At 39.9% G+C, this 14,503-nt stretch overlaps 1 protein-coding gene across 2 annotated transcripts in view; it reads left to right on the top strand.

Annotated features, from left to right (window-relative positions):
* LOC115373226 (dysbindin-A-like) overlaps positions 1 to 14,503 on the top strand; it is a 28,341-nt gene that overhangs the window by 9,505 nt on the left and 4,333 nt on the right. The window contains exons 2-8 of one of the 2 annotated variants that reach the window (XM_030071504.1): positions 416 to 469; positions 847 to 897; positions 1,041 to 1,101; positions 3,890 to 4,022; positions 9,491 to 9,623; positions 11,023 to 11,045; positions 13,396 to 13,542. In XM_030071504.1, coding sequence (XP_029927364.1) covers positions 416 to 469; positions 847 to 897; positions 1,041 to 1,101; positions 3,890 to 4,022; positions 9,491 to 9,623; positions 11,023 to 11,045; positions 13,396 to 13,542 — 602 coding nt within the window. The remainder of the gene's footprint in view (positions 1 to 415; positions 470 to 846; positions 898 to 1,040; positions 1,102 to 3,889; positions 4,023 to 9,490; positions 9,624 to 11,022; positions 11,046 to 13,395; positions 13,543 to 14,503) is intronic. The other variant, XM_030071505.1, reaches the window with a different exon arrangement.

Below are 14,503 nucleotides of genomic sequence, written 5' to 3'. Positions count from 1 at the left end.
TTATGTTATATATGTTATATGATGAAATTTGCACCCCCCGGGAACAGAAGACAGTTCAGGCTCAGGATTTTTTTCCACTATCACCCCTGGTAATGTAATTAATACTAAATACTGCTTTCTGAAGCAAGAAGTGCTGTGTAGTGTTGTACACAGATTGGATTTTAGTAAGAAATTAGTCATGAGCTAAAGTATGCATCACAGGCAGAAAAAAAGCTTGTCTTAGGCAGAGCAAGTAGGAATTTAGGGGGGGCAAGTGGATTTGAGAAGCACTTTCCCTGCCGGGCGAGTAGGTTTTTTCCTACTTGCCTGGCAGGGCAAGTAGGAAAAAACCTTAACGTCGGACCCTGAAAGGACCTGGTAACAATGAAGACAATGAAGTCCTGAGCTAAACCTGAACCCTTTTCCTGTCTTTCAGTATGAAGACCTTAGGGGATAAGTCTAAAGATTCCAAAGTCAAGAGGAGACCAAGGTGAGAAGAAGCATATCATTTATGTATGTAGGTGTGTATTGTGTAGTGTTTAGATAATAGGGCTGGAACCGTATGCTTGTCTGCAAAGGGGAGAGCTGTGGCTGCCCAGAGAACCCATTTTCATTCAGATATCTGGAGGTCAGAGGTCAAGGGACCTCCTTGAAAATGCCTGTTTTTCCCCTCACCAAAATTTAGCTGAACTTTGGAGCAATATTTAATCCCCTTGCCAATAACCTAGCATGACATGATAGTTAAATCCATAAAAATTTAAAAAACAAAAAACAAAAACAAAAAAACAAGAATGGCAATACTTGAGTGAATTGTTTTTTTTTCCCCCTCTCCCAGTAGATAATGTGTCATTGTTCTTTGTTGCTCAGGTTTGAAGAAAACATTCCTCAGTTCACTGCTGGATTGGAGCTCCTCAGCAGGTTTCTGCACAAGCACATGTGTATACACACAAAATGCACTCTAGCACAGTGAAGGTCAATGTTATGCATCATGTTTGTCATATAGAAATGACTTAATGGTCAGTGTATCCTGATATTGGTTTCAATTGCGTGTGTGTGTGTAGGTATGAGGAGAGCTGGGTTCTGCTCCATAAAAGAGCTAAAGATTGTGCTCAGACTGCGGAGGTAGGCTCAGCACTGTTCTGTTCTATTGTGCCCTCTCATGATGTGATCACAGCTAGTGTTTTTTGAAAGAGAAAAAGCTCTGTCAAGAGGGTTTTTGTACTTGTGTGTTGACTTACAGTACAGGCCAAAAGTTTGGACACACCTTCTCATTCAACGCGTTTTCATGGGTTATGGGATTATTTTCATGACTATTTACATTGTAGATTCTCACTGAAGGAATCAAAACTATGAATGAACACATGTGGAGTTATGTACTTAACAAAAAAAGGTGAAATGACTGAAAATATGTTTTATATTCTAGTTTCTTCAAAATAGCCACCCTTTGCTCTGATTACTGCTTTGCACACTCTTGGCATTCTCTCCATGAGCTTCAAGAGGTAGTCACCTGAAATGGTTTTCCAACAGTCTTGAAGGAGTTCCCAGAGGTGTTTAGCACTTGTTGGCCCCTTTGCCTTCACTCTGCAGTCCAGCTCACCCCAAACCATCTCGATCGGGTTCAGGTCCAGTGACTGTGGAGGCCAGGTCATCTGCCGCAGCACTCCATCACTCTCCTTCTTGGTCAAATAGCCCTTACACAGCCTGGAGGTCTGTTTGGGGTGATTGTCCTGTTGAAAAATAAATGATGGTCCAACTAAACGCAAACCGGATGGGATGGCATGTTGCTGCAGGATGTTGCTGCAGGATGCTGTGGTAGCCATGCTGGTTCAGTGTGCCTTCAATTTTGAATAAATCCCCAACAGTGTCACCAGCAAAACACCCCCACACCTTCACACCCCCTCCTCCATGCTTCACAGTGGGAACCAGGCATGTGGAATCCATCCGTTCATCTTTTCTGCGTCTCACAAAGACACGGCGGTTGGAACCAAAGATGTCAAATTTGGACTCATCAGACCAAAGCACAGATTTCCACTGGTCTAATGTCCATTCCTTGTGTTTCTTGGCCCAAACAAATCTCTTCTGCTTGTTGCCTCTCCTTAGCAGTGGTTTCCTAGCAGCTATTTGACTATGAAGGCCTGATTTGCGCAGTCTCCTCTTAACAGTTGTTCTAGAGATGGGTCTGCTGCTAGAACTCCGTGTGGCATTTATCTGCTCTCTGATCTGAGCTGCTGTTAACTTGCGATTTCTGAGGCTCGTGACTCGGATGAACTTGTCCTCGGAAGCAGAGGTGACTCTTGGTCTTCCTTTCCTGGGTCGGTCCTCATGTGTGCCAGTTTCGTTGTAGCGCTTGATGGTTTTTGTGACTCCACTTGGGGACACATTTAAAGTTTTTGCAATTTTCCGGACTGACTGACCTTCATTTCTTAAAGTAATGATGGCCACTCGTTTTTCTTTAGTTAGCTGATTGGTTCTTGCCATAATATGAATTTTAACAGTTGTCCAATAGGGCTGTCGGCTGTGTAGTAACCTGACTTCTGCACAACACAACTGATGGTCCCAACTCCATTGACAAAGCAAGAAATTCCACTAATTAACCCTGATATGGCACACCTGTGAAGTGAAAACCATTTCAGGTGACTACCTCTTGAAGCTCATCGAGAGAATGCCAAGAGTGTGCAAAGCAGTAATCAGAGCAAAGCGTGGCTATTTTGAAGAAACTAGAATATAAAACATGTTTTCAGTTATTTCACCTTTTTTTGTTAAGTACATAACTCCACATGTGTTCATTCATAGTTTTGATTCCTTCAGTTGGAATCTACAATGTAAATAGTCATGAAAATAAAGAAAACGCATTGAATGAGAAGGTGTGTCCAAACTTTTGGCCTGTACTGTATGTAGCATAGGGATTTACAAGCAAACTCCATATTCCAGACTTTCAAGTTTACCTTAATTAAAGCTAGTAATATACTCAACCTAATTTTCAAGCAAACAGAATTTCTCTTGAAATGCAATTTTAAAATTAATTAAATGCCACTTAAGTTCATATATTTTCAGAAAGAAGTTTTGTTATCCTGCTTACCAATAATATACAAGTATAATTTTTCTTCACATAGAAACCATATATAAAATCACAAATACTCTATAACAAATATTAAAAGAAAAACAATTTATAATAAGAATTGGCATGCCAATGGAATATTGTAAATGTCATAAGTTTTAAATGAACCTGGGAAAGTCTTGGTGACTTCTTGTTTTTCCTGCAGTTCAAGTTCTAGTTCTAGTTTTCAGTAGCTCTGTTCTGTGTAGACTTGTTCTTTGTTTTTGCTATTGCACTGCAAAAACTCAAAATCTTACCAAGATTATTTGTCTTATTTCAAGTCAAAAATGTCTTATTACTAGTCAATATATCTCATTACACTTAAAATAAGACATGATCAGCTCAGAAGTAAATTGTTTTTAGACAATTGTCGCTTGTTTCAAGTGAAAATTTGCTTGAAACAAGTGAAAATTTGCTTGTTTCATTGGCAAAATTTGTTGCTTTTTTCTAGCTAATTTTCACTTATTTCAAGTGAATTTTCACTTTTTCCACTGGCAAATTTTGCCAATGAAACAAGGACATTTTCACTCGTTTCAAGTGAATTTTCACTTGAAAGGACTGAAAATTGTCTAAAAACAAGTTACTTCTGAGGTGATCATGTCTTATTTTAAGTGTAATGAGATATTTTGACCAGAAATAAGACATTTTTGACTTGAAATAAGACAAATAATCTTGGTAAGATTTTGCGTTTTTGCAGTGTGGTAATATCCGGAGTTTTGATGCTGCATATATTGTTGGAGCTTGTGTTTGTAGCATATTTCTGGCCCGCTGCCTTTCTGGATTCCTTCTCTCCACCTCTCCATCTGTTTTCAGGCCGTGGACAGGGAGGTGGTGATGCTGTCAGTTCACTGGGAGAGGAGGAGAGCAGCAGTGACACAACTACAGGAGCAGCTACAGACCATGCCAGGTTTCATCAGCGAACTCAATGCTATCACAACTAGGATAGGTATGGGGTCTCTAACAGGCATTACAAAATGCAGATTAATAATACTAGTGATAATAATAATAATAACATTCAGAGACAGCTGTTTCCACCACGCTGCACAGTCCCTCACATCAACATAATGCAACCAGCTGTGTCTTTCTACACTGCTTTGTTTTGAAGATACTGCCCAGAATGTGAATTTTGACTTATGGGCGATCTTGACCTGACCTTCGACCTAGATTTAATCAGGTCAGCCTTCACTCAATACCTGTTTCCAGGTATTGAGTGAAGCTTTCATTCAAATCCACACTGACAAACAGAGGTGAAAACATAATGCCCATTCACCTTTGGTGGCAGATGTAGTGCTAGTAACAACAACACTAATAATAATAATAATAATAATAATAATAATAATGGCTATGGTTTTTTGAGTGGTCTGTGGTGTTGGTAGGCGGTTGCTATAGTATTAAGGGTGGTTGCTAGGGGATTGCTAGTGTGTTATGGGTGGTTGCTAGGGGATTGCTAGTGTGTTATGGGTGGTTGCTAGGGGATTGCTAGTGTGTTATGGGTGGTTGCTAGTGAGTTCCTAGTGTGTTTAGGGTGGTTCCTAGGGACTTGCTAGTTGGGTAGGGGTCATGGCTAGGATGTAGTCGCAGCAGTGCAAGTGGCCACTGATACAGAAAAGGTGAGATATAGAGTCACGTGTGTATCTCTGGCCTTGCTTGTGTCAACTAGCCAAAGAGAGTCAGGCCTGTCATTGTCTGCCCAGAGACAGAGGTAATGTTCTAGAACCATGCTATCCAATTGCCACCGGGCCAGGTCTAACACTCAAGGTGTTTTGTGCTGGTCCTTTGAGTGGACTAAATGCAACTACCTGTTTTGGTTGCACCACTATTTTTAGGGACCATACTGGACCGATCAAATTCACCCATGCATGCTGCATGTGCTCTGCTTTCACTTCTCCGAGCTAAGCATTTGGCTTGCTAGTAAGACAAAATGTCTCTCTCTACCTTAAAAAAAAAAAAGTTGACTCAGAAAATAGGCACATGGACAGAGAAGTATGTTTTTATTGCTGTTGATGTGAAGCCTGTGTGCTTAATCTGCATCAAGTGCCTCATGGTGTGTAAAGAGTATAATGTCAGAGGCATTTCAAGATAGAGCATACTAACTTTGATGCCAACTTTCCCACCGGGCTCTGCTGCCAGAGTTTTTTTTCTGCTTAAATCCTGTTATGAGCAAAGATGTGACACCCTGTTTCAGGCCTGTACGGATCAAGAGAGAGCAACATCAGCATTGTTATGAATAGCATGGATGTTGGGCAAAAAAAAGCCTTTTATAGACTCAGACTGTCAAGGAGTGTATGCTGGCATCAATCAAGGATGTGGTTACCGATGAGAAAACCCAAAAAAGTATAATTGATTTGATCAAGCAAATTCCAATATCTTTACACGTCATATATGTGGAGAGTCGAGGGCCCTGCACTGAACATTTTTTAGACGCTTTTGGACAAACTGAGAAAGGCTGAGGTGATGTCTTTGGCCATGGATGAATCAACAGACAACAGCGATGTTGCACAGCTGTGCCTCTGTGTTTGATTCTTTGATGGGGAATGCTTTTGAGAGGATTTGTTTGGACTAATTCCCTTGAAGGGACACACGACCGTTGAAATTTTACCCCCCAAAAAATTGCTTTGTTCTTTGAGGAGAACAAGTTGAACTTGAAGCACGTGAACATGTTGGTGATGGAATGTGCTCCCTCGATGGCAGGCAGGAAACAGGGGCTGGCCTCCTTTGTGCCAAGCCGAGTGGTGAGTTAAAAGACCATGGACTCTGGCATGGCAGTTATAAACTTTATCCATTGGACCTCCAGCTTACAGCTCCACCTTTTCCAAAGGTGTTGACAGATACAGTGCTGTGAAAAAGTATTTGCCCCCTTCCTGATTTCTTATTTTTTTGCATATTTGTCACACTTAAATGTTTCAGATCATCAAACAAATTTTGATATTAGACAAAGATAACCCGAGTAAATATAAAATAAAGTTTTTAAATGATCAGGGTTTTCCCTGCCTTATAATTTCTTAGGCGCACCGCCTAGACGTTTTCACCAACCGCCTAGATCAAATGAACGAGGAACGGGGAAAAAACGCACATCGACATATTCAATCTGCGGCTCCTTTAGGAATCTGTTGTTGATGCTAGCTTGGATTGTCCGGAGGGAGTTAGGCGGGCACTGGGCCATACGTCATGAAATACTGACAACGGAATTAACCAGTCACTGCAGCGAATAGTTTCTGCGTGAACGCTGAGAGGATGGCTTTCAGCCGCAACACATCCGCTGTAGGCTAGGCGGTGGTGGAATGTATGAATCGCCTAGCGCGAAAAACACAAGCGCTCGCAAATACCAGTGATCCATTGGCCATTTGGGTGACTTGTGTGAAGCGTGCAGATTAGCCAAATAAAACGTAATCTATTTCTAACGCGGAATTTGACATAACAGCTGCACCGGCACCGCACGAGCCAAAGGGCAGAGAAACTCTCCAGCTACAGCAGCGCCCTGACATAGATTGTGTAACAAAGTGAAGAGTTGCCACTCCGCTGTATTTTCACTGGCTAACAGCAGCACACTGGCTTAGCTTGTCTATTCAGAGAAGAGGTATCACTTTGGCTTATTTTTCAATCTGTGTTATCACATGCATACTACTGCTCATTCATTGGTAGTTGAATTGTTAAGTCTGTTTGCTAAGTAATTTACATTTTTAAAACAAATAATAATTTAACATGTTAAATTATTGGAGTCAAGCTTACTGGTAAACATCTACTCCTTCAAGATAATTTATTATGTTCTGCAACTCTTAAATATACACTTAATAAATACATAAATGATTGCTCGAAATTCAAGGTGTTCATTTTTAGAATAGAATAGAATAGAATGTCTTTATTGTCATTGCAACGAGCACAACGAAATTGAAAGGCGCAGTCCTCCTTAGTGCCATTAAGAAATAGGGCTGTGAAATAGGCCGAGAAATAGGTATTCATTTTTGATATAAATGGTCTTAAAAAGGTCTTAAAAAGACTCAAATTTAACTTGAAGAAACCTGTAGGAACCCTGAGGCATATGCCAGGGGTCTTATTCGGAATTCTCTCCAACCGGAATATGACCTTAATCGGGTTCGGTGCATGTTTACATGACATGTGCGCAACCAGAATATTGCGAATATTCCAGTTAAAACAGGAATATGGTGTGCATGTAAACGTACTCACTGCTGCCTTCTGACGGCCGTAACATCCAAAGTAGTTGTCGGTACCCTTTACACTTTAGATAGCTGGATAGAAGAGAACACACTGAACATTTTGATGGGTAATATGTAAAATATAAAAATAAAATATGTTCTTTGCATTACAAAGCAGGCACATAATAAAAAATAATATTTATGTAAGATAATAAGATGTGTCTGCCTAAAGGCAAGCACATAATAATATATATACTTAATAATAAAGTACAATAAAATTAGCACAAAAAAAACCCAAATTTGTAATGTGTAAAAACGGGGGAAAAACAATAAATTCAAATAAATAAATAAATTTATGAATGAATGAATGAATAAACAAAAGTCTTACTCCTGAACATTCCACCCCACTCACTTTTGAAACACTGGCAGTCCCATACCTGCCAACATTTGAGTAGTAAAATCCAGGAGATTTTTGTGCTGGGGGCGGGGGGAGCAGCAGAAGATGTGTGGGGATATTAGTGCCTGCCGAGCGGGTTCAGATTTACAACACTTCCAGGTTTTTAATAATTAGTCAGTAAACTCGGCATTGTCTGACGCAGGCTGGAAAACGTGCACTTTTATTTACAGTTAAAAACATTTTGCCGTGTGTTTCAGCTTCTGTTAAAGTAACGGAGCTGCGGCGGCTCCCGGTCTGAGCTTTCAAAATAAAACCTTTGTTATTGTGCACTTCTCATTATTATTAACAAACAAAATTGGGGCTTGTAAATTACAGGAGATTCCCGGGAGAAAAGACAAAACGGGAGGGCGGCAGGAGATGAGTCTAAAATACGGGAGAAACCCGGGAAAAACGGGAGTGTTGGCAGCTATGGGCAGTCTGCACATCACTCCTGTGCACCGTAAGAGCTGAGGGGTGGAGCAAATGAAGAGAAGATTGTATTGAAAGGCCAACTCTGACTCCACTCTGGAAATTGTGAGTTGGGTAGAGAGCCATATGTATGCTCAGTAATCCCCAGACATACGTATTTTTGCTCAAGTGTTGCTGCAACGGCCACTGCCATAAAACCCTTTTATTTACAGTCAAGCAATGTACATGCAATTGACTGGACAAGCAGCTTGGAAAGACGTGCTTGGATGGATGCGTCCCATGGTACAGAAGACAAAAATGTGTTGCACACTTGGACACAATAAGGGGACTTCCAAGCGTGCATGAGTTTTTACCGTTTCTTTACTCTTTCTTTGCGCTGAAAATACAGAAACACACGCACATCAGCAACTTTGTTGCTAGCTGCAGGCTGTCTGTCTATTGAATGGCATGCATCTATATTCACCATTAACCTTGCAAGAAACACAAATATCAGTTTCCGTTATATTCCTCAAAATAAACTCACATTCACAATATTCTGCACATTCACACAACTCATATTTTAGTAAGCCACAGACAGTTACATTATTTTCCTCAGCGAATTACTAACGTTCGGTGAAGCATTTTCTCCATCATCATGGTTGTTAATTAACTTGCAAACTGTGATATAAATCTTATATTTACATTAAGTAAGTAAGTAAGTAAGTTACACTTTATTAATCCCACAAGGGGAAATTCAACCAATTTACAACCAATCCATAACTCGTACACATTCATTATACATCCGTGTCGCTACTTTTATACATCTTTGTGCCACTTTTGCTCACCTGAAAATACAGAAACATGCACATCAGCAACTTCGCTGCTAGCTGCAGGCTGTCTGTCTACTGAATGGCACAGCCGCCCGCACCTTGTTTAGAGGACCCCTGAGGACCCCTGGCTGCCCAAAGTGCCTGTGTGAGCTTTACTCATGATAACCGTACATTAACCCACCACAATATTACAGTTGAGATTGCAAATAATCAGAATATCAGCAGACAAAATAATAAACTCTAATAATGAAAAGTAATACATGAGAATGAGGGGTGCCCAGTGTCCATTAACATGCTTCACATTACTCTGTGTCCCACAAATGCAACCTGATGAGTACTGAAATTGTCCTTTTTAAGTTTTTATAACAAATGAAATAAACAAATTAATTAGCAGCATTCTATTTGTTTGAAAGACAAGCTTTTATCTGCATTTAACTATAAATATCAATTGTTGAAGTTTCTTTTCACTTTGACTTTTGTTTTTTGCTCATTTCAACTTTCATTTTCTTTTTTGGAATAGTTATCACTGTCAAAACATCACCATGAACCAGTAATAACTGCCAAAACTGTATGTCTGTGTCCACAGCCCATTTGGAAGGTGACTTTGAGGAAATGGAGAGCAGGCTGGTTTACCTGGAGACTCTGTGTTGCCAGTGTGAACAGCAGAGATTTAAACAATATCAAATAAACCAGCTGGACAACTATAAGAAGAAGAAGAGGTATGACACCAAAATATTGAAATTATTAATGGTTCCCATGTTGGAACCCTGTTGTTATTGGCAAAAGTATAGTGCCGTCTTATTATTCTTGAGGGTTCAGGTGCTAAAGGTACAGGATCCCTCTTTCAGTTCAATTCAATTTTATTTACATAGTGTCAAATCATAACAGAAGTTATCTCAAGAGATACTGGCCTTCTATAGAGAGGTGTGTACCTTGGGAACCTTCGGTGCAGCAGAATCTTTTTTGTAGCCTTCCCCAGACCTGTGCCTTGCAACAATCCTGTCTCTGAGCTCTGCAGGCATCAAGAGAAATGGGAGGCACCTGAGCTAAATTTCAAGTGTTTTTGCAAAGGGTCCGAATATTTATGTCAGTGTGATATTTCAGTTTTTCCTTTTTAATAAATTTGCAAAAATTTCTAAAATTCTGTTTTCACTTTGTCATTACAGGGTACTGAGGTTAGAATAATGATAAAAAAACTGAATTTAAACAATTGTATAGTATCAGGCTGCAACATAACAAAAGTGAAAAAACTGAAGGGGGTCTGAATACTTTCTGAATGCATTGTAGGCTGGAAATCTCACCTGTTACAGTAAACCTGGCAGATAGGATTCTTGCCCTGCTGGGGATTGGGGCATTATACAATAATTCACAAGTCTCATCAATTCACATTTATTTAAAAATAAGTGGAATTCATCATGTTTACACAGGTTATTTTCAAAGTATCTCTGAAGTGATAACAGTTTTCTGAATCGGACATTTGTAATTCTATGGTAATTTTTTTGTAATTTGAATTTTAAATATACAGTATATTTAAATTTGTATTTAGAATGATACTTTTCTTGGGATTGTTTTTAATATTTTGATAATTTTATAGTTTGGTATTTGGCCAGTTTTCAGGTAGTTTTTTATGCTAATTTGTTACTAATTTTCAGTTCATTCTCTGGTAATTTTTTTTTCACCAATTTGTTAACACAAGAAATCTGAAGTTGATCTGGCATCACTGATCTGTCATTGACATATATAATTTTAGTAATTATAAATCTAATTTATAATTTTTTTGTTTATTTATATTTGTTAATTTACCAATGTTTTTCCCATGTTTGTGAAAGAAATCAAGTTAATTTGCTGAGGTTTGCTAACCCTAACTCTAACCCTAACCCCAACCCTAACCCAAGGGTTCAGGTAAAAATATGAGAATGCAAGTATCATAGTGTTTGTAGTGGATGCCAATTTGTAACATCTGTCCCCAGAAGGGCTTTTGTAAGAACTTAACCTGCCTTTTGACATTACCTGTTCTCTTCTGGCATGTAAATGTAGTCATGTTTCTAACATCAGAAAAATAAAATGCCATTATGATAACTAATTTACTGAAGTAAGGTAATGTTCTTCTTTGAACAGGAGGGAGCTGGAGGCCCTAAAGGGTGAGTTAGGAAACTGGCAACTGCTACTGTTACTGCTGTACCCCACAAACATTTTTTGCTATTTTACAGCACACACATATTCAGCACAAGCACCTTGAGTACTTTACATAAAACAACTTAATATAGTATTGTTACGATTACAGAGTTGATCTGTGAATGTTGGCGTAAGGAGCTCTGCTAGCAGGTCCATGTTTTGGTGGTTAACAAGTAGGCCTGCCTGCTGCCTCTTACCCCAGGTAACTCTGGACAAGAAGAGAGCCCAGCCCCTAGCCAAGTGTCTGGTTCCAGAGCCAGACTTACTATGCATAGGTTAAAGATTGTGTGAGTAACTTTTTTGGTCATAAATTTGACAAATCATCATTAATACAGAGGATCCAATTCAAGCTAAATACATTGAGAAAAAAATGTGGTCTCATGAAGCTGTAATCTCATTTGTTAAAATTCATTCAGGATGAATCAAGCAACCAGTCACCTCAAGGAAGCTTTGCGATTTCAGTCCCGTCACGTCTTGTGCACATACATGTGCACGGCTGTTGTACACACTCACTTCCCCTCCCCAGAAAGACTCCACCTAGCCCACCTTAGCTGTAGTAATTTATCTTAACTTACCATAACTGAGACTTGCCAGTTCCTACTCCTTTATTGCATTGGAGCCACACACATACACTATATTGCCAAAAGTATTCGCTCATCTATCCAAATCATTGAATTCAGGTGTTCCAATCACTTCCATGACCACAGGTGTATAAAATCAAGCACCTAGGCATGCAGACTACTTCTACAAACATTTGTGAAAGAATGGGTCGCTCTCAGGAGCTCAGTGAATTCCAGCATGGTGCTGTAATAGTAATGTAATAGGATGCCACCTGTGCAGTAAGTCCAGTTGTGAAACTTCCTCGCTACTAAATATTCCACAATCAACTGTTAGTGGTACTATAACAAAGTAGAAGCGATTGGGAACGACAGCAACTCAGCCACGGAGTGGTAGGCCACATAAAATCACAGAGCGGGGTCAGCGGATGCTGAGACGCATAGTGCGCAGAGGACGCCAACTTTCTGCAGAGTCAATAGCTTGAGACCTTTAAACTTCATGTGATCTTCAGATTAGCTCAAGAGCAGTGCGTAGAGAGCTTCATGGAATGGGTTTCCATGGCCGAGCAGCTGCATCCAAGCCTTACATCACCAAGCACAATGCAAAGCATCGGATGCAGCGGTGTAAAGCACACCGCCACTGGACTCTAGAGCAGTGGACACGTGTTCTCTGCAGTGACAAGTCACGCTTCTCCGTCTGGCAATCTGATGGACGAGTCTGGATTTGGTGGTTGCCAAGAGAACGGTACTTGTCTGACTGCATTGTGCCAAGTGTAAAGTTTGGTGGAGGGGGGATTATGGTGTGGGGTTGTTTTTCGGACGTTGGGCTCGGCCCCTTAGTTCCAGTGAAAGGAACTCTTAATGCTTCAGCATACCAAGACATTTTGGACAATTTCATGCTCCCAACTTTGTGGGAACAGTTTGGAGATGGCCCTTCCTGTTCCAACACGACTGTGCACCAGTGCACAAAGCAAGGTCCATAAAGACATGGATGAGCCAGTTTGGTGTGGAAGAACTTGACTGGCCTGCACAGAGTCCTGACCTCAACCCGAGAGAACACCTTTGGGATGAATTAGAGCGGAGACTGCGAGCCAGGCCTTCTTGTCCAACATCAGTGTCTGACCTCACAAATGCACTTCTGGAAGAATGGTCTCAAATTCCCATAAACGCTCTCCTAAACCTTGTGGAAAGCCTTCCTAGAAGAGTTGAAGCTGTTATAGCTGCAAAGGATGGGCCCACATCATATTAAATCCTATGGTTTAAGAATGGGATGTCACTCATGTTCATATGTGTGTGAAGGCAGCCGAGCGAATACTTTTGGCAATATAGTGTATGATGGGGGACTGTGTTCTCACGTGGGTGCTGTTTTAGCTTTCTGAGTTCAAATTTTGATAAAAATCCACCTACTCCAAAAAGTTACCCACACAAGCTTTAATCACTTTAGAAATGTAAAAGATGTTCACCTCTATGGATTATTACCTTAAGCAGGCTCAAGCTTCTGCAGGACAGTTTTCATACTGATATGAGTGGATACAAACAAATAGCTGCTTGAAAATAGGAAAAAATATGGCCCATTAAAGGGAGTAAAAAATATTCATCAGCTGTTTACACTGACAACAGTGGGTACTATTAACTGTGATCAGATGTGCGAGTTATTTGGGAAATGGACGGGCAAAGGCTAAAAATTGTGTGCTGTAATATGAAAGGTTCTGAGGAAATTTATTGATATATAAGCACTTTTTTTTTGTCCTGCTTATAGTGGAGCTGGACTCTGAACATGCCCAGAAGGTGGCTGAGCTGGAGCATGCCACACAGCAGAAACTGAAGGATCGACAGAAAATCTATGAAAAAGCTTTTAACCAAGACATGGAACATTATCTGTCTACTGGATACCTACAGCTCAGAGGTAACCCATGTTGGAAATAATGTATTACAAAGAAAAGCCTTACTATAATTCCACTACTTTTGATGGTAACTAGAAACGTGTCTAATTACCTTTTCAAATAAAAAAATGGATTTACGATTACTGACAATTAAATGGGCTTGTTACTCGTTACTTTTGTCTTGATAGGAGACAAACACAGCCTATTGTTTTCCAGTTTATGACCTAAGGTCACCTGACTGGTGGCGCCATGAATGATGAATGAATGAATCAATCAGCCTTAGACAGTGGGCTACAGTTTAGACATTTTGAGCTTTGGAAATATGGATATTATTTTTCCCTCCTCGAAATCAATACACTGGTGAGTTGTATGTGCAAGTATGACAAGTTTATCCACATCAAAGAATAGTAATTCTAATCTTTTGAATCACCTAATAAAACAACACACTTCGACAAAGCTACAAGACTCCAGTTCTAGCTCCGCTGATCAAAGAGGAACCACCCTATCCAAACAGCTAAGGCTTGATTTTAAACCCCCAAATTTGTCTGCACAGTCTGTAAGCCAGAGAAAACTAAACAGATTGATTGCCAGGTATTGTGTCCAAGACATGCACTCTAATAATGTAGCTATGAGTACATTTATAAGACATTTAGACAAAGCTACAAGACTCCAGTTCTAGCTCCGCTGATCAAAGAGGAACCACCCTATCCAAACAGCTAAGGCTTGATTTTAAACCCCCAAATTTGTCTGCACAGTCTGTAAGCCAGAGAAAACTAAACAGATTGATTGCCAGGTATTGTGTCCAAGACATGCACTCTAATAATGTAGCTATGAGTACATTTATAAGACATTTAGACAAGTATTCCAAATTTTAATTTTCCTAGTAACTAATTACTTTTTATATGCAGTCGTTGGTAAAGTAATTCAATTATTTTTGAGAGAGGTAAGTAGTAACTGTAACTAGTAACTAATTTTCAGTAAAGT

Source organism: Myripristis murdjan, chromosome 16 (assembly GCF_902150065.1).
Source record: "Myripristis murdjan chromosome 16, fMyrMur1.1, whole genome shotgun sequence".
NCBI classification, from domain to species: Eukaryota; Metazoa; Chordata; class Actinopteri; order Holocentriformes; family Holocentridae; genus Myripristis; species Myripristis murdjan.
The sequence above is the reverse complement of the archived record's forward strand: the minus strand, read 5'-3'. Positions and strand labels throughout refer to the sequence as shown.